This window comes from Heterocephalus glaber, unplaced genomic scaffold (assembly GCF_053883595.1).
Source record: "Heterocephalus glaber isolate CG9 unplaced genomic scaffold, H.glaber_assembly_v1.0 deba00001428, whole genome shotgun sequence".
Lineage (NCBI taxonomy): Eukaryota > Metazoa > Chordata > Mammalia > Rodentia > Bathyergidae > Heterocephalus > Heterocephalus glaber.
Genome location: NW_028258293.1, coordinates 32,369,883 through 32,390,085, shown reverse-complemented (window position 1 = coordinate 32,390,085; position 20,203 = coordinate 32,369,883). Strand labels below are relative to the sequence as shown.

The following is a 20,203-nucleotide window of genomic DNA, read 5'->3' as shown; positions in this document are numbered from 1 at the left end:
TCTGTGAAGAGATTTTTTATGTCATCTCCACTCTCTCCTGTTTCTTCATTGAGCCCAATCAGTCTTATTTTATTCTTCTTTGCATCATCTAGCAGCTGCTGGATTGATTTCTCATGTTCCCTTATAATTTTGAAGCAATTTTTCTTTTCCTGGTCACTAATTGCAATCTTCTCTTCTATATCTGAAATTCTGTCCTCACATTGGCTCATTCTGCTGTGTAGACTTTCAATGGCGTTTTTCATGTCCTGGAAATGTATTTGTATCTGTTTTATGGATTCCATTTTTTTCTTATGTTGGGATTCCATCATGTTCCTGAGCTCCTCTCTAGATTTATTAATCATGTCTTGCACTAGGGGCACAATTTCTCCTGTTATCTGAGAAATTATTTCTGATTTCATTTTGTCCAGATCCCCTTATGTTGCCAGTTCAGTGGGTCCAGGTGGTTGAGTATCAGAGTGTTCCATCTCATTTCCCTTTGGGGTTGCTGTAGGTGATCTGGAAGTCTGGTTTTGAGACTTATTTACGTGTTTTCTCATTTCGACTGGGGCGGGGCGTTGTTAGCGCTTTCACGGATTACCTCCTCTGAGCTGGTAGAGGTGGGACAGGGGCCGGGAGCAGCGGTAGGGATGGTTACCCAAAAGCCCTTTTCTGTGGGCTGGGAGCACTGGGAGGGATGGTGGCCTGGAAGCCCCTTCCTCTGGACCAGGAGCAGTTGGACGGTGGCTCAGAAGCCCCTACCTCTGGGCCGGGAGCAGCGGGAGTCAGTACCTTGGTCTGGTGGTCTGGTGTCCTCTGCGTCTTTGTAGTGTGGAACCAGGTGGCTGTCTGTCTGCAGCGGGGTGATTCGGCATCGTCTCCATGACTCGGGACCTCGGTAGGGCGTGCACAGACCTGCCTGTCTGCAGTGGGGTGATTCGGCGTCTTGTGCGCGACTTAAGATTAAATCTTCATTCTGTTTCTTACAAATAATAGGGTCGTGGGCAACTTACACAATCTCTCCAAGATTCATTTTCTTAATCATTCTGGAATCTTTGTCTTGAAATCCAGAAGCCACACCCTGGGTTCAATCTTAAGAACTTCAGGAGAGAGAGAGGAGAGAGAGAGAGAGGTTATTTTTGTAATTGTTCTGAAATTTAGAATATAATTCATACTGGCCATTTTCTTCCCCTGACCTACTTGGGCTGTAGATTTCTTCACTCCCTTCCTGGCAGCAGTCAAGGAAAACAGATAGCATCCCAGCACCTATCTCACAGAAGAGTCGAGGCTCTTCACCACCAGCAGTGTTGTGGAGAGTGATGGGAAGTTCTGCTGTCTCGGTCATTTTCTTTCCCATGCTCATCTCTAGTCAGCCCTCCTCTGGCCTCCTTTCTGAAAAACGAAGCCCATGTACTTGTCTTTAAAGATAACAAGAATCAGGAGGCTGGGGCTCCAGCTTCTTTCTGCTCTAGTTGCTTTGGGGGCACATAGCCTGGAAAAAAAGTGAGGAAAAACAGCTGGACGAAGGGCAGCCAGGCACATTGGCCTGTAGTGCTGGCCACTTGAGAGGATGCACCCAGGAGGTCAGGGCTGCAGTGCACTTTGCCGGTGGAGTGTCCTTGCTGAGTGTCAGTTGTGGGATCGTGCCAGTGACTTCCAGCTTGTGCAACACAGTGCGATCCTATCTCTTCAGTTAAAATACAAGAAAGGGAAGAATTGAGGAGAGAGACCCGAGGAGAGAGAAAAGATGATTATGGGGCAAGGTGGCAAAGACAGGCCTCCCTGAATTTCAAAGGTGAAAGAACTGTGTACCTCCTTGCCAAGCCCTTATCAGTATATTTGCATATAGCAGGTCTGGACTGGCCCTATGATCAGCTTCATTTGTTCCACTGCTTCATCTGTATTCTGGGTCATGTGTCAGGCCCTCTACACAGGTAACTGGCAGGCCCTTGAGATGCTGAGGAAAGAATTTGTGGCAGTTTGTGAGATGTGAAGACTGGCCAGTGATTTGAGCAGACCCTTCACTGAATGCTCTGTAGAAAGACAGATTAATGTTTTCCCAGCTGCTTAAAACCTAGTACAGGGCCTGGGATTTAGGTCAGTTGTTCCACCACCTGCTTTGCAAGCACAAGGTTCCGAGTTTGATCCCTGGTACCAAGAAAAAAAAACAAAAACAAAAAACCTAGTACAGAAAATTAAAAACCTAGTACAAAAAAACTCCGAATACATGCTGTTTGGTGATGGATGCTGGGCACTGACATGATTCAGAGCAAAGGAAAGGTCATTCTGGTGGGGTGCTTGGGAGGGTTTTCACAGTCAGAGTTACTGTTTTTACCTGTTCTTGTACTTAATTATCAGGAAACATTTACTGCTTGGTTCTGGCGCAGAGGGTTTATAGATATCTTACAATCTCTCCATCCCCTCAAGGAACAGTCTTTCATGAAGGTGGTGTCATGTCTGTTTTTATTTTAGGGTTCAAAGTAGATGCCAGTACCATTTTCTTACCTCTTCTATTCTTCCTCCTTCCTGTCCCCTCTCAGATCTTATATCCAGATGGCCAGGCTCAGATGATCCACCCCAAGCCAGCAGACTTCCGGAATCCTGGCCTAGGGCGCCACCGTCTCATCACTCAGGTGTACCTCTCTCATACTGCCTGGACAGGTAGGAAGTCAGTGGGCTGGGTGGGTAGGAAAAGGTGCTCCTGGATGTCACTCCCACCCTTCAGCATTTGTTTTTTGCAGTTTGGGAAAAAAAAAATACATGTTAGAATCATGTGTGCTGAGGATTGAACTTGAGTCTATAAGGATTTCGCAAGCTCAAGCTGGGTATCTTTGGACTAGTTTGCTGAACTGATTGCATGAAGAACAAGATTCTGGAGATTATGGTAGAATGCAGTCTCCTGGAAAGGGTCCTGGGCTCGATGCCAGGGTACTGCTTTCTTCTGACTCTGCTAACGAACTGGGCAAGTCATTGTTTTCTCACCTTCAAAATGAAGATGATAATTCCCAATCTGTAAATTACTTGTGACGGTTACTTTGGAAATTTAATAGTTTCATGTGTCTTCGCAGTGTTTTAAAATCTCTATATTTATTTTGAATAGTTCAGTTTATTCCCCTTAAACTTGTTCCCTTCCTCATAGTCTAGTTGGAGGGATAATGCAGAGTAAGATATGTTCATGGAGCAACTGAGTAGAACCTGACTAGTTTTTGAAAAGATAGAGAGGTTGTGCAAGAACTTTTTTTTTAGACCATAAAAATAAAATGGGAGAATACAAGTGCAAAGTTGTAACACTTCAGGCCTGAAAGGCTATTTCGGAAAACTTAAAAAGAGACTCAGTCTGTAGAACCTATAATGCAAGGCAGAATTTGCCTCAGTGGTATTTCCTAAATCATTGTAGATGACTCAAGAACATGGCTTTTACTAGAAAAAATGTTTAAAGATTTTTTTTTAGATTCTTTGCACTTGCACGTGTGCTCTACTACCGCAGCCACCTTCATGATATTTCCTCTGTGGCGCCACATGCCCCTCACCCTGGGCACCGAGGTCGAAGGCATCTGTGTTGCTGCACCAGCCCCACCTCTCGAGCAGCTGCTGCAGCCAGCGCCCCGGCCGAGCCTCCAGCCCTTTGGGCTGCTGTTGGTGAATGTGGGGTCACCATGGTGGCCCAGCCTCCTGCAGCCTCCCAGGCGGTGCGCCTGTGGCTGTGGTCTCAGAGCACTGCACACCAAAGGAGACAAAGCTTTTGTTGAATTTCTGACTGATGAAATTAAAGAGGAAAGAACAAATCCAGAAGCATAAATCCCTTCCCAAGATGTCTGGAGGTTGGGAGCTGGAAGTGAATTGAACAGAAGCTAAATTAGTGCAGAAAGTTGCTAGGGAAAAAAATAACCGTTACTTTCAACATTAACAAAAGCATCCCACCAACATTAGATATTGAGGAGGAGCTCACAGGGCCAGAAGGGTGAAGAACAGGAGTCTGAACTGACATCAGCTCCCAATTTTGTGGTAGAAGTTACCAAGAGTGATGGCAAGAAGGCCCTTGTACTGAACTGTCACTATTCAGAGGATGAGGTTGGAGAAGAGGAGGAGGCGACTGAAAGTGTTATTTTCTCTATCAAGAAAGTTAGCTTTCAGGCCACAGGCGAGTCTGAATGGAAGGACACTTAACTACACATTTAACACAGATTCCCTGGACTGAGCCTTATATGATCACCTAATGGATTTCCTGGCTGACCAGGGAGTGGACAACACCTTTGCAGATGAGCTGGTGGAGCTCAGCACAGCCCTGGAGCATCAGGAATACATTACTTTTCTTGAAGACCTCAAAAGCTTTATCAAGAGCCAATAGAGTAGTCAGAGGCACTGAAGGCCTTAATTCTATGGCAGACTTTGGCCAGGGAATAAAACCTACTCTGACACCAGATACGTGTACTTTGCAATAGTTATCATCCTAACATCATGGAAGAAAAAGTAGCAAATTTAAATTATTGCTGTTGTGCTCAAGGATTTTATTTGTAGGGTTTTTTTTATATAACATAACAATGGACATTAAAATTGTTTTATCTCCTCCCCCGAAAAAAGGTTTTTTAAAAAAATTTTATTTTATTGGTACATTTTCGGTATACAATATAATGACATTCATCATTGGAAATTTGCATCTTTACATAATCTCTCTTGGTTATTATTTTTCCTCCTTCCCCTGCCCTCCCTTCAACCCCTCCATCCCTCCCTATTTACAAAGACTTTGTTTCCATTTTTTCATTTTCTCATATTAATTTCATTCCCTTCTTTCCTTTCCCCTGCCACTCCCACTTCCCCTTCTCCTTTGTCCCTTTTCTTCCTATTTCACATTATCTGTTATACATTTTAGTCCTTATTTACACTCTCAGTTTCTCACTCTAGAGAAACTATTTGGTATTTACATGTGTCTCCTATTTATTTCACTTAAGAGTATTGCCTCAATGTGCATCCATTTAGCTATAAATGTCTCTAATTTCTCTTTTTTATGGCTGAGCAGTACTCCATTTTATAAAAAACCCACATTTTCTTTATCCAGTCTCCAGTTGATGGGGAATTGGGCTGCTTCCAAGTTTTAGCTATTACAAATTGTACTGCTATGAACATGGGTATACATATATTACTGTGGTATGATTTTTTTAACTCTTTGGGAAAGATACCCAGCAGCAGAATACCTGGGTCGAATGGGACTTCCAGTCCTAGTTCTTTGCCGTATCTCCATAATGATTTCCACAGTGGTTGCACCAGTCTGTACTCCCACCAGCAGTGGAGCAGGGTTGCTCTTTCCCCACAGCCCCGCGAGCATTTGTTGTTGGTTGATTTCATGATAGCAGCCTTTCTTTCTGGAGTGAGGTGGAATCTCAGCATTATTTTCATTTGCATCTCTCTAATGACTAGTGATGTTGAAGATCTTTTCATATGTTTCTTTGCTGTTTCTACTTCTTTGTCTGAGAAATGTCTGTTCATTTCAGATGCCCATTTTTGGATTGGGTCTTTAAATTTGAGAGGTCTGATTTTTTTAAGTTCTTTATAGATTCTTGTTAGTAGACCTTTGTCTGAGGAACAGCAGGTGAAGATTTTTTCCCACATTGTGGGTTGTCTCTTCACACTGCTGGTGGTTTCTCTTGCTGTGCAGAAGCTTTATAATAAGAAGAGATCCCACTTGTTGATTGTTTGTGCTAGTTCACAGGCAAGTGAGGTTTTATTCATAAAATCTTTTCCTACACCAATGTCTTCAAGAGTTCTACCTAACCTCTGTTCCAGCCGATTCAGCATTTCTATTTTAATATTTAGATCTTTATTCCATTTTGATTTTAGTTTAGTGCATGGCGAGATATAGGTCTAGTTTTGATCTTTGGCAAGTTGAAACCCAAATTTTCCAGCACCATTTATTAAAGAGACTATCTTTTCTCCAGTGAGGGTGTTTGGCTCCTTTATCAAAGATGAGGTGGCTGAGTGTGTCTGGAGTTTTTTGGCATCTTCTCATCTGTTCCGCTGGTCCTCAGGTCTATTTTGTTGCCTGTACCATGCTGTTTTTATCACAGTAGCTTTGTAGTAGAGTTGCAGGTTGGGGATTGTGATACCCCCTGCCATGTCTCTGTTACCTGGAATTGCTTTTGCTATTCTGGGTCTCTTCTTGTTCCAAATGAATTTTTGGATTGTTTTCGCATGAAGTATGCTGCTGGGATCTCAATTGGAATTGCATTAAATTTATATAGCAGCTTTGGAAGTATTGCCATTTTCACTATATTAATCCTTCCTACCCAGGAGCCGGGGATGTCTGTCCATTTTCTGATATCGTCTTCAATCTCTCTTTTCAAAGTGCCATAGTTTTCAGAGAAGAGGTCTTTGATTTCTTTTGTTAGGTTGATTCCTAGGTTTTTCAGTTTTTTGGATGCTATTGTGAAAGGAATTATTTGCCCTATTTCTCTCTCAGTGAGTCTGTCATTGGTGTAGAGGAAAGCTATTGATTTTTGTGTGTTGACCTTGTAACCAGCTACTTGACTGAATTTGGTTATTAAGTCTAGAAGACTTTTGGTGGAGTTCTTGGGGTCTTCTATATAGTACCATGTCATCTGCAAAGAATGACAATTTGACTTCTTCATTTCTGATCTTTATTCCTTTTATTTCTTTCTTTTGTCTAATTGCCGTGGCTAATGTTTCCAGAACTATATTGAACAAGAGTGGTGATAGTGGACATCCTTGTCTTGTTCCTGATTTTAGTGTGAAGGATTTCAGTTTTTGACCATTTAGTATGATATTGTCCGTTGGTTTTTCATAGATGGCTTCTATCAGTTTGAGGTAGAGACCATCTATTCCAATTTTTTGTAGGGTTTTTATCATAAATGCATGTCGGATTTTGTCAAATGCTTTTTCTGCATCTATGGAGATAACATATGTTTTTTGTCCTTGGCTCTATTGATAAAGTGTATTACATTGATTGATTTTCGTATATTGAACCATCCCTGCATCCCTGGGTTGAATCCCACTTGATCGGGGTGTATGATCTTCTTGATGATCTTCTGTATTCTGTTTGGCATTGTTTTATTAAGGATTTTTGCATCTATGTTCATTAGTGAGATTGGCCTATAGTTCTCCTTTTCAGTTGAGTCTTTCTCTGCTTTGGGGATCAAGGTGATGCTTGGTTCCAGGAATGAATTTGAGAGTATTGCTTCCCTTTCAATTTCATTGAAGAGTTTCAACAATAGTGGCAGCAGTTCCTCTCTAAATGTCTTGTAGAATTCAGCAGTGAAGCCATCAGGGCCCGGGCTTTTCTTAGTTGATAAGTTTTGAATTACATTTTCAATTTCATTGGTTGATATTGGGTTGTTCAGAATTTTTAGGTCTTCTTCGTTCAACTTTGGTAATTCATATGTATCTAGGAATCTGTCCATTTCTTCCGTGTTGTCCATCTTATTGGCATATAGGTTCTGGAAGTAGGTATTGATGATCCTCTGGATTTCTGCTGGGTCAGTTGTCATTTCACCCTTTTCATTCCTAATTGCATGGATTTGGGCCTTTTCTTTCCTTTTTCTGATAAGGTTGGCTAAGGGTTTGTCAATTTTGTTGATTCTTTTGAAGAACCAACTCTTGGCTTCATTGATTTTTTTTGTATCGTTCTCTTAGTCTCCATTGCATTGATTTCTCCTCTGATCTTTATAATTTCCTCGCTTGTATGAGCTGTGGGGTTGTCCTGCTCTTCTTTTTCTAGAATCTTGAGGTTCAGCATCAGGTTGTTTAATTGGGCTTGTTCTGTTTTCCTAATATGCGTATTCACTGCTATGAATTTCCCTCGTAAGACTGCTTTCATTGTGTCCCATAGATTCCAATATGTTGTACTGTCATTGTCATTTAATTGAAGGAACTGTCTGATTTCTTCTTTAATTTCCTCTGTGACCCATTGGTTATTCAGAAGTGTGTTGTTCAATTTCCACGTGTTTATGAAGTTTTTTGAGTTTCTTTTTCTATGGATCTCCAATTTCATCGCACTATGGTCTGATACTATACAGGGGATAACTTCAATTCCTTTGCACTTACTTAAACATGTTCTATGTGTGAGTATGTGGTCTCTTTTGGAGAATGACCCATGTGCAGCTGAGAAGAATGTGTATTCTGATATTGTGGGGTGGAAGACTGTGTAAACATCTGTTAAGTTCATTTGTTCAAAAGTTCAGTTGAGTTCTCGAACTTCATTACTTATTTTTAGTCTAGTTGATCTATCTATTTGTGACACTGGGGTGTTGAGGTCCCCCACTACAATTGTATTAATGCATATATGACTTTTCATGTCCGTTAGTATTTGTTTTATATAGTTGGGTACACTAGTGATTGGTGCATAGATATTTATGATTGTCATATCTTCCTGTTGGATTGTTCCCTTTACAAGGATGTAGTGTCCTTCTTCATCTCTCTTAATCAGTGTTGGTTTGAAATCTACTTGATCTGCAAAGAGGATAGCTATTCCTGCTTTTTTTCGGGTTCCTGTCACATGGAATATTGTTTTCCACCCTCTAACTTTCAGTGTATGAGTTTCCTTTTGAATGAAGTGTGTTTCTTGTATGCAGCATATTGTTGGATTTTGCTTCTTGACCCATTCTGCCAGTCTATTTCTTTTGATTGGTGAATTGAGACCATTAACATTGATGGTTATAACTGAAACGTATTGACTTGTCATTGCCATGACTTTTTCTTTTTGTTGGGTTCTCCCCCTTACATTTAATTTCTTGTCATGCCAGATGGGTTCATTCTGCTTTGCTTCCTGGGGTTGTGATCTTCAATGTCTGTTCCTAGGATATTGTGTAAAATTCTTTGGAGTGCTGGTTTGGTATTCACGAAGTTCCTAAGGTGCTTTTTGTCATGAAAGTATCTTATTTCTCCATCAACTTTGAAAGATAGTTTTACAGGGTACATCAGTCTGGGTTGGAGGCTGTTTTCCTTTAGGGCTTGGAATACATCACTCCAAGGTCTTCTTTCCTTGAGGTTTTGCATTGAGAAGTCTGCTGTGATTCTGATGGGCTTTCCTTTGTATGTGATTCGTTTCTTTAACTGCTTGGAGAACTTTGTTCTTCTGTTGTGTTTCTGGAATCTTAACAATTATATGCCTATGTGTAGATTTTTTTTGATCAAGGCTATTTGGAGTCCTATATGCCTCACTTATCTGTATGTCAAGCTCTTTTCCCCTGCTTGGGAAGTTTTCTGCCATTATTTCTGTGAAGAGATTTTTTATGTCATCTCCACTCTCTCCTGTTTCTTCATTGAGCCCAATCAGTCTTATTTTATTCTTCTTTGCATCATCTAGCAGCTGCTGGATTGATTTCTCATGTTCCCTTATAATTTTGAAGCAGTTTTTCTTTTCCTGGTCACCTATTGCAATCTTATCTTCTACATCTCGAATTTTGTCCTCACATTGGCTCATTCTGCTGTGCAGACTTTCAGTGGAGTTTTTAATCTCCTGGAAATCTGTTTGCATCTGTTTTATGGATTCCATTTGTTTTGTAGGTTGGGATTCCATCATGTTCCTGAGCTCCTCTCTAGATTTATTCCTCATGTCTTGCACTATGATTGCCTTCTCTCTTGTTATCTGAGAAATTATTTCTGATTTCATTTTTTCCAGATCCTGTTTTGTTGCCAGTTCAGGGAGTCCAGGTGGTTGAGTATCAGAGTGTTGCATTTTGTTTCCCTTTGTGGTTGCTGTAGGTGATCTGGAAGTCTGGTTTTGAGATTTGTTTATGTGTCTTCTCATTTCGATGAGTGGGGTGGGGGGTGAGGTTTGCTGTTGGCCCCTGTGTGGCTTACCTCCTCTGCACTGGGAGCAGTGGATCGTTGGCCCAGGAGTGCCTTCCTCTGCACTGGGAGTCGTGGAATGGCGGCCCAGGAGCCCCTTCCTCCTGGCTGGCAGTGGTGGAAGAGTGGCCCGGGAACCCCTTCCTCCTGGCTGGGAGCGGTGGAAAGGCAGCCCTGGAGCCCCTTCCTCCGGTGCGGAGCGGTGGAACAGCGGCCTAGAAGCCCCTTCCTCTGAGCTGGGAGTTGTGGAATGGCAGCCCGGAAGCCCCTTCCTCTGTGTTGGGAGCAGTGGGAACAGAGGACCGGGAGCCCTTTCTGATTGTTTTTATTACTACATGTTTGTGGCTCATAATGATTGCAGTCATTGTGGGCATTTGGTACATGTGCATAACACAGTTTAATTCTTTTTTCATCTCTTTCTCCTCCCACCCCTCCCAGAAAAGGTGTTTAATGCCACCACATTTGGTTTACTTTAGAATTAGGGGGATGCCTTCTGGAATTTTTTTGTTCACTGTGTGTTTTAGAATACATGAACTATTTAGTGCCATTATTAATGGTTTCTCTATCAGCAGCATTGGATGTTTATTCAAGACTCTGGCCCTTTCAGCAAGGCCTAGTGGTTCCATTGAATGTTAAGGGAGCTGGTGTGTGGTTCTTGTAATCCAAAGTCTGGTGTAGTTGAGTCAACATCCAGCAGGGCTTTGACCCAGGATCCACTTCCCTGAGCATCCCTCATCCACTTCTTTGCAGCCTGACATGTTTTTGCACTAGTTGCCTAAACCACTAAGCCCACAGGAAAGTATTCCCCCACCCCATTTTTTAGTCCTTCTGGTCAAACTGGGGGTGTCTTGCAGGCTAGGCAAGTGCTTCACTGCAGTGGCACATTCCCAGCCCTTTTGATGCAGGAATCCTAGATATAGAGAAAGACATGCTGTGAGAGAGTTTTTGTGCTCTTTTGGGGAAACATGGTCTCACTAAGTTTTTTGGGTGGGCCTTGAACTCAGGATCCTTCTGCTTCAGCCTCCTGACTAGCTGGGAGTACAGGTATGTGATTCTGCTCTTGGCTCTTGGAACAGTATTGTTTTAGGAAGGGCAGTGTTTAGGGAAGCAAATCAAAGCATGTTAGAGTTCAGATGAGCTTGAAAGTTCTTGAGAGAGCTACTGACTTGCCCCTGGTCACACAGCAAGTGATTCTAATACCAGAGTTAGAACCCAGGTCCTAGGCTGTCTGATCCCAAACTCAAGGTACTTTCCACCAGGCCCTTTCATCTTTTGCTCTCAAGGTATCTTAGTTTATTATAGATCTGGTGTTTATTTTGTATTGCTATGCTCTCCTGAGTCTGAAGAACTCTAACTCACTCTGTATCATCTCTAATAATTTGCTCCCCTGCCACTATTACAAATTCCCACTTAAATTGTCTGCATAGCACCAGTTCATGTCAGATATTTTTGCAACAAGTCTTTTTCGTTTGTTTTTGGTACCGGAAATTGAACTCGGGTCCTTGCACTTGAAAGGCAGGTGGCAGAACCACTGAGCTAAATCCCTGGCACCATGTCAGATATTTTCTCACTTAATTGTTTATTTGATACTCTTTGCCATTAGAATAGACTTCCCTGGAGTAAGGAACTTGTTCGTATTTATCTCAGTGTCCTCAGTTACCTCTGTCCTCTGTTCCTGATCCCCATTGTTCAGTAAGCACTCAACAAATAATGAAAGTGGAATAATGCTTTTGATTATGCAGTTGAAATTCAGTTAATTGTTAGACCAACTCTGGTAGGAATCAGTCTTCTTTTCTTTTCCTAGAGGCACAGTGATAGAGCTGGAGGCTCACATCGCTGTTCAGTGATAGAGCTGAAACTGGGACTCAGACTTCTGCCTCCCAGATGCCTTGCTTTTTCTCTCTACTGTGCTCCCTCTGGTCTGGAACAAGGACTTGAGATATGTTCTCATTCTAAATGTACTTGCATCTTCTAACCCAGGGGATGGGGCCTGGAGTTTGTGGGAGCTCCTCCAGGTCCCCAGCAGCTCCAGACTGGGGCAAAATGCTGCCATGTCAGAAGCTGAATCTCTTAGACCAGGTTTCAAATTCTGTCTTCTTTGCTGTGTGATCCTGAGGGTGTTATTTTATATTTTGGTGTCATTTTCCTAATCTTTCAAATAGAAATAAAAGTGAGGCGTGGTGGTACACTCCTATAATCCCAGCGCTCTGGGAGGTTGAGGCAAGAGGCTAGTATGTTCAAGCTAGGCCTGGACAATTAGCACCTTGGTAAGACCCTGTCTCAAAAATTAAAAATAAAAAGGGCTGGGGGGTGTAGCTCAGTATGAAGGCTCTGGATTCAATCTGCAGTTACCCGCACCCCCCGCCCCCGCCGCTGTAAGAAAGGGAAATAAGAGTATAAACTTCCTAGGAGGTGAACTTTTTCCAGGCATGATGAGTAGGTTATATGATTCATCTCAATGATATTTTGTCTCTTTCTCCCACTTCCTCCCTCTTGTTTCTCTCCATTCTTTTTTTCCTGTGGCATTTGCTTGAATTGCCATTCTTACCAAATTCTGATGAGGGAAGGCAAAATGACCCCACAGAGTTGAGTGCTACATCAGCATCCCTCCCACCTTCCTTTACCAGGATTTGGCTCTTTGAAAGTGCTGTGAAACCACACACATGGCTGTGTCTCCTGTCTGGGATGGAACAAGAGTGTGTGGTAGGCTAGAAGGGCAGTGCTAGTGTCATTGTAGGTACACTTAAGGCTGGTGTAAGGCCCCCATGTGATGTGGGCATGTGTGTGCCTCATGGCTGCTAAGTGGTGGTGGCAGGCTGCACTCAGGACTTATGCTCAACTCTGGGGTAGGTAAGGGTGTTTTGGCTTTGGCTGCCAACAAATCTTTCCATTCCTGGAGGGGTGCCAATCCAGTGTCTGCTTGGACTCCCAGGGCAACTCTGCAGGTGACCAGGAACAGGCCTGGGGAGGCATTGAGAAATCCTAGTGTCTCTGCCTTTCTTATTTTAGATCCATCCAGCTCACTCCAGCCTTCTGAACCTCTTAGCCTGGGGCTTGACTTTAACTCTTGTACCTTTTGTTCCGCTGCCCCCAAGTAAGGAGGACATCTCAAGCTCATTCTGCTCCAGAACTTATCTTTGGGTTTTTCTAAATCCTCTCCCCTTTCTTCAGTACGCAAGCCATGTGGTTAAAAGAAGATCAGTTGCTTCACTTTGTGAACAGGTTCAAATTTTTGTCACAGATGTGGATTTGGGTATTCACTTAGAACTTACCTAAACTGCAGGACCTTTTTTCAAGATAGTGACAGTCTTTCTTTCATCATGTGGCAGGATAAGAATTCTTGGGGTTGCCAGGTGTGGTGGTGCACATCTGTAATCCTAACACTCTGGAGCCTGAGGCAGGAGGATTCCTCTGAAGTCGAGGCCAACCTGTGCTACATAGTTCAAGGCCAGCCTGAACTACATAGTGAGACCCTGTCTCAAAAAAAAAAAAAAAGACTTCCTAGGCTTGGCATCAAGCAGATGCTCTGTTCCAAAGACTTCTTGCACTCCTCATCAGTACACTTAGAGACTTACTGAGTGTGTACACTGCATTCCAGCATGGCCATCTGTCTTTTCAGCCCAGTAACCAACTCTTGGTAGGGCCTGCCACACACAGGCACTAGATCAGCATTGTTGTGTGATGTCATATAACTGCAAAAGATTCTCTGACATGATTTTAGGTCCCTGAAACGTAGTCCTTTTCACTGGTGACAAATTTTTGGTAGAACTATTTCGTATTTGAAAGCTTCTTCTCCAGTAAGAATGTAGAGTCATGGTGCACACAGCCCGAACTCTTAAAACTGAACTACTTATCTAGGTATGAGGATAAGCCAGGCACCTTGTGGCCCCCTGTCCTGAGGCTGGCTTCTGTCAAAGAAGTTTAGCTTGCCCTCAGATTACTCTCAGATCATCTCAGCAGCTTTGGCTCTGAGCTCCAGGGAGCCCAGAGACCCAGGGAGGAAAATGTTCTATCTGTAGGCTCAGGATCAGCCCCACAGAATTCAGGCTCGGAAAATGTTTTTGTTTGGTGAGGGTAAAGAGAAGGATGTGGACAGATGAAGAAATGTCCTTCAAACCTTAGTGCTTCCATCTTTGATGTTGCTTTTCTTTGATGTTTCATCTCAGTTTTTAGCGGTTTTTGTGGTTTCCCAGTCTTACAGGATTTCTTTTCTTTTTTCCAGAACCATGCCAGGTGGAAGTGAGGCTGTTGCTGGCCTACAACTCCAATGCTCGAATTCCAAAATCCTCCTGGATTGAAGGTGGTGAGGTGTCCCCCCAGGTGGAAACCAGCATCGAGGGTGCCATCCCCTTCAGCAAGCCTGTGAAAGTTTACATAATGCCCAAGCCTGCAAGGCGCTGAGTCACACGCAGTCTTCACAGCCATGGACTAGAAGGCCCTTCATAGGTATCAATGAGCCAGAAGCCTAGAACACTTCATTTGAAAATGATGTGTAGGCGTAAGGAACATGTGACCCTTACAGTCTCACTTGGTATCACACATAGGATAAATTATTTTTCCATTAAAAAACCAAAAACATTACAGTTTACTTTGCCTCAATGCCAATAATAAAGTTGAGAAAACACCGAGTTTTTCTAGTTTCTGGTCCTTAAGCAATATGTGTGACTGTGACTTTAGCATTTATTCCACATACTTAACACACTTAATTCTAAGATATAAAATACAATATTCTAGGTACTTCCAAAGAGCTGGTTGTTTGAGGCCTAATCTTGTTTCTTAAAATCATAGACTGTTTGCCAAGGCTAACCTGGAAGCTGCTTTAACAGCTGTGGTTTGTCATCACTGAAAGTTTCTAAAAGACCTTAGACATCAGTTATCTTGCTAAGAGGCCTCTTCCATAACTCAGTCAGTAGGTGGGCCAAGGAATTACTAAACAGCTGGAGAATGAATCATTTTCATCCTGAAAGTTTTGATTTTGCCTGCCATTTCCTTAGAGCCTCTTTGCCTTTAATAAAATAAAATAGAAGAGCCATAGTTTAGAAAAGAAATCAGCATTATGGGATTCAGTATAAGGGTACAGTCCTTTCGTGCTACATCTCTGATGAGTTGGAGCTTCATGTAACAGGTACAACTGTGACAGAACAACAGTCTGTGCTTCAGCGAGGTTAACTGTGACAAAGCCTGTGCTGTGTACTTTACCTATTTAGTCTTCACAACAGCCTAAGGAGGCATAGAGATTATGTAAGTAATCAAGTCTATATTCATTTAAATCCCAGAAGATCCCAGAGGTCTAAGCTATACCACTTCAGGGGTAGGATATTGGCACTATGGTTTGAATGTGTCTCCCGAAGTTTATGTGTTGAGAACTTAATCCTCCATGCATTAGTAATGGGAAGGGGTCCATAAGAGGTAGTGAGGTCCTGAGGGCTGTACCTCATGAATAGATTAAGGTCATTGTCATGGATAGTGTTAGTTATCACAAGAATAGGTTTGGTGTAAAAGCAAGTTTGGCTCCTTCTTGTATTCTCTCTTGCCCTCTCTTGCCCTTTTGCCTTCCACCATGGGATGACACAGCATGAAGACTTGCCAGATGCCAGCCATATTCTTGGACTTCCAAGCCTTAAGAATTGTAAGCCATATATAAATTTCTGTATAATATAGACATAGTCATAAATACAATATTTACAATACAATACATACAATATTTATATTCTCATATAAATTACCCATTCTCAGGTACTCAGTTTTTTTTTATTTGGTACTGGGGATCGAACTCAAGTCCTTGCGCTTGCGCAGCAGGCAGCGAAACCACTGAGCTAAATTCCCGGCCCAGGTACTCTGTTGTAGTAGCAGAAAATGGACTAAGACAATGGTAAAGAGCCTTCAGATCTTTAGCTCTCTGTGCCTCGGTTTCCTCATCTACAAAACAAATAATATGTCAAGAACAGTTAATTATGATCGACTAAATAATGTTTGGTAGAATCTGATTCTGCTGCAGTCTTGATCATATATAGTACTTGGAGAGCTCATAAAAATTATAGCAAGATTCTACAGTTACTCAGAGATGGAGCTGGAATTTAAATTCAACCTTTTTTTTTTTTTTGGTACTGGGGATCAAATTCAGGACCTTGCCCTTTTGAAGCAGGCGTGATGCCACAGAGCTAAATCTCCAGCCCAAGCATGTTTTGACATTTTAGTTTGATGCATTTACTGTGTGCCTGACACTTCACACAGATTAACTCATTTAACCTGAACAACCACCCTATGAGGTAGGTGCTGTCTTCATTTTACAAATAAGGCAGTTTGAAGTTCAGAGAAATTAACTTGCCTTAGGTCACACAATTTGACCCAAGTAGGCAGTCTGGCTCTAATAGATTTTATAACTGTAGAGGCTCAAGGGAGGGAAGATTATCTCCAAGTAGTGGACTTTAGTGTTCTCACCTGTTTTATACATCTCAAAAATGTGCCAGCCGTGGGATCTCACATGTGAACACAAGATACCCAGAAAAAGGTGACTGCCTTAGAGAGAAAATGAAGCTTGAAGCTAGGCTCAATCATACCACCGCTTTGACCCGATGCCAGTCGCTAGGTGGGAGCATAGATGAAAACATTAAGACTTGTGGCTGCCAGTTGAGCATATCACACTGTAACTATCAAATGCACTCAGGTGTGACTATGCTGAGTACTTTTCAGATGTAGTACCTTTATAAAAATCCCTTCAGCTTACCCCTCATTTTATAGATGGGGAAACAGAGGCTTTGAGGTAGTGTCTGTCCCCTAAGAGACAAAGCCAGGACTTTTTCCTATCTGAAAACTGAAAATATAGAGGTGGGTTTTTTTCCCCCCAAATACAGACGTATATTAAGGAGTAGGTTTTGGCTTATAGCAGAATAAAGTTTTCCAAGCTTTGTGAGAATAGAATGACTATACTAGTAGCTATGGAATTTGCCAGGCTGGATGTGTTGGACAGAAGTTGAACAAGCTCCTGGCACGTCTATTGATGAGGGATTCACTTATCACCTGAGAGGGTAAAATCAACATTTTAAATTATTTGTACATGAAAATCTCAGTTTCTGTGAAATATGAGAATTTTGATTTTTCTGCACCTGGTCTCACACTTTGTCACTGATGCGAGAAAATAACTTTATATTATACAGGTCTAGAAAAGAGAATGGAGAGTCTTCAGTGTGATACCTTCATTTGTAAGTGAATGCATAAGCCCAGAGAGATAGAATTGGTGGTAAAGTCAAGGCTGGAACCCAGGCCTCCCAATTCCTAATCCATTGTGGTTTTCATTACAAGGGTCTGTTGTTCCTAGAAAATGGTCTAGTGCACAGCTAACAGTCAGAGCACTGGCTGCTTTCTTCATCCTCACACAAACAGCCATCATGTCCTTTAGATTCTGCTTCCCTAAATATTTCTTGAAGCAATTCTCATTTATTCCGTTTCCATCTGGATCCAGCCACCATCATTTCTTAGTTATTACATTAGCCTCCTGATGGTCTCCTTGTCTCAGTCTTCCTCGCTTCAGCACATCTCCTGGTACACACCAGGTAGGGAAAGGATGAATGAGCCTGCGAATCCAGGCTGAACTTAATAGTACCGTGGTATGCCAACAACACCAAGCCCTGAGATTCCAGGTTCTGAAAGGTCTTTATATTTGTTTTTGTTTTGTTTTTTGGTACTGGGGATTGAACTCAGGACCTTGCGCTTTCGAGGCAGGCGGCAGAACTACTGAGCTAAATCCCCGGGCCCGAAAGGACTTTATATTTGGCTTTCATATGGTGTAACAAGAAACTTGTCTTAGGAACCACTCAGGCTAGAGGAAAGTGTGGGCAGACTGTGGGTTGTGCTACCTACAAATTGAATCAGAGGATTTTAATGATTAATACATGGGACTAAGTATAGTGTTGTGTTGAAAAAATACCTTCACTTGAGGTTTTACATATTTCCATCATTGACCATGTGGACCAGATTTAGAAGTAAGGACTATTTATTAGCAGGTTTTATACAACGTTTAATAACCCCATTTGCAGATACCACTGTCTCTTAAGACGTCAGAACTCAGTTGTCTTTAACATATAGACGACTTACAGGAACAGTCATTACGCCCACACTGGACTGATTCAATGCCCACTGGAGCTGTCTCACCTTATATTTGACCCCTCAAAGAGAGGGAGGAGAAAGAAAAGAGCAGGGAGATTGCATCAATAGAGAAACAGTCTGAATTTCATCAAACATCCCTCCTAGCTAAATAGGGATGGCTTATGAGCTGAGGGAACAGATCTAGAAAGATCCTGTCATTTGACAAATGTAGCAAGAGCTGCAGAAAGGTCCAAATTCTACACTGGGTGTCAAGTCTGAGAAGTCACTCTTGGGGACCTCTAAGGTGCCAGGAGAGGATACTAGAAAGAGTCCATTTGCTTGGTGAAGTTGAAAAAATAACCACTTTGCATTCTGATTCTCTTTAGTTCATCTGTTTTTGTTTTTTGGGGGTTTTTTTGGTACCAGGGATCAAACTTGGCGGAACCACTGAGCTAAATCCCCGGCCTTAGTTCATCTTTTCTTGCCAAGCCACATCTTAACTTGCTCTCCAAGTGGGTTGATTCCCAGTTGTACACCTAAATGGACTAACCAGGTGGCAGGACTATGTAGAACAAAAACCAGCCTTTTGGGGCTGTTGCTTCAACAATGGCAAGAGGTAGAGTGCTTTTATTTAATTATGGCTTGATAACATTTAGTAAACATCTAGTTAAAACAGCTGCCAAGTAAAGTTTTCTTCTGTGAATTGGTGGACACTTAAGATTCAGTGTATCACCTCCTTGGTAATGTCTTCCCTAATTTTCTGTCCATCCTGATATGATAAATTAGTCTTTTTTGTGTGCCATTACTGGACCTTGTAACTATTATAATATTAACGCTTATATCATTATCTTTCTCTTTTACATAACTCCTGAAGTCAGGTACTATAATGTACATTCCTCTACCCTCAGGGCCCTGAAACAACTGCTTATATGGAAATGAGTAATAGACTTTCAATAAATGGGCTTGAAAGAAAATTGCTGAATAAATGAGATAGTTTCTTTGGGTTCCAAAGTTCTGTGAATCAATGAGATAATAAGTTCCTATATTAACAACCATAAAATGAAACTAGTTGTTTTATACAGTAGTCCCATTAATGGAAAGATGATGACAGTGGTTTCAATTTATTGAGTTCTTACTGCAGGCTAGGCAATGAGCTGACTTTGTATGAATTACCTCATTTAATACCTACAGAGACTCCAGGTACTAATATTTTCCCTATCTGACAGATGAGAACAAACTCAGAGACAAAAAGTAAATGGCTAACCAGTGAGCATCAGGAAGTGCCATTCAAAATCAAGGCTATTTGGGCGGAGGATTTAGCTCAGTGGCGCTGCTCCTGCCTTGCAAGTGCAAGGGCCTGAGTTTGATCCCGGTACCAAAAAAAAAAAAAAATCAAGGCTATTTGGCACCAAAGTCCATGCTTGTAGGGCGTTTTTGATTTGTTTCTTTTCAGACAGGGTCTTGTTTTATACCTCTGGCTGGCCTTGAAGTAACTATGTAGCCCACCCTGGTCCTGAACTCATAATGATCCTCCTGCCTTGAGTGCTAGGATTACAGGCATGTATCACCATGCTTGGCTCATAGCTAAAGAGGAAAAAAATATATGAAATAGGTAGTGCTGATAATTTATAGTTCTCTTAGTCTATTCTAAGGCTTCACAAAGGATACTTGGGTATTTAATAAAACAAAAACTGTCTGAGCCAGTAGGGACCTTATAGGGTAACTAGCCCAGCCTCAACAATTTATAGCCAGAGAATCTGAGAGAACTGACTGGCTTAAGACTCAGGGTTAGCTAGAAGCCAATTTAGGCCACACTTCTGCTGTCACTGCCACTTTATCCAGGGCTCTATTCTGACCACATATCTGAAATAGCCTTTCATCACTCTGTTTTCTTATTCTTTATTTTTTCATAACTGATTCTACACAATGTATTTATTTATTTTCTCCATGAGAATGTAAGCTACATGAGAAGTCCTTTTTGGGGGGCTTTTCTGGAGCCTATAGCAGTGACTGGCATATAAATTGCTTAAGAAATATGAGTTGGATTGATGGGTAATCATTCCAAAGCATCAACTGGTACATGATTTTAATGTACTGAAACTTTCACCTTCAAGGCACAGCCTTTTTTATTGTCTGAAGTTTCTCATCCTTCCAGCCTAATAATACATTAAAAATCGGTAAAAACTTGTCTCATCTTTTGATACTCAGCAACCTTAAGGACAGGGACTCTGCCTTAGTTGTCCACGTATCTCAAGAGCCTGGCACTGGACCAGGCGTGAACAGGTGTTTAAAAACATGGAGGAGGCTGACAAGAGAATAGTAAGAACGACAGTCACAGGCA

General features: G+C 42.0%; 1 protein-coding gene and 1 pseudogene across 4 annotated transcripts in view; both read left to right on the top strand.

The window, feature by feature from the left end:
* Ints4 (integrator complex subunit 4) overlaps nucleotides 1-14,406 on the top strand; it is a 117,066-nt gene extending 102,660 nt beyond the window's left edge. For all 3 annotated transcript variants that reach the window (XM_087211337.1, XM_087211340.1, XM_087211339.1), the window contains 2 exons: nucleotides 2,517-2,637; nucleotides 14,000-14,406. In XM_087211337.1, coding sequence (XP_087067463.1) covers nucleotides 2,517-2,637; nucleotides 14,000-14,178 — 300 coding nt within the window. In that variant the 3' untranslated portion in view covers nucleotides 14,179-14,406. The remainder of the gene's footprint in view (nucleotides 1-2,516; nucleotides 2,638-13,999) is intronic.
* LOC147828066 (complement component 1 Q subcomponent-binding protein, mitochondrial pseudogene) lies at nucleotides 2,645-13,993 on the top strand (annotated as a pseudogene). The gene has a single exon (XR_015451353.1). The product of XR_015451353.1 is annotated as a complement component 1 Q subcomponent-binding protein, mitochondrial pseudogene (transcript).
* Nucleotides 14,407-20,203: the final 5,797 nt, after the last annotated feature.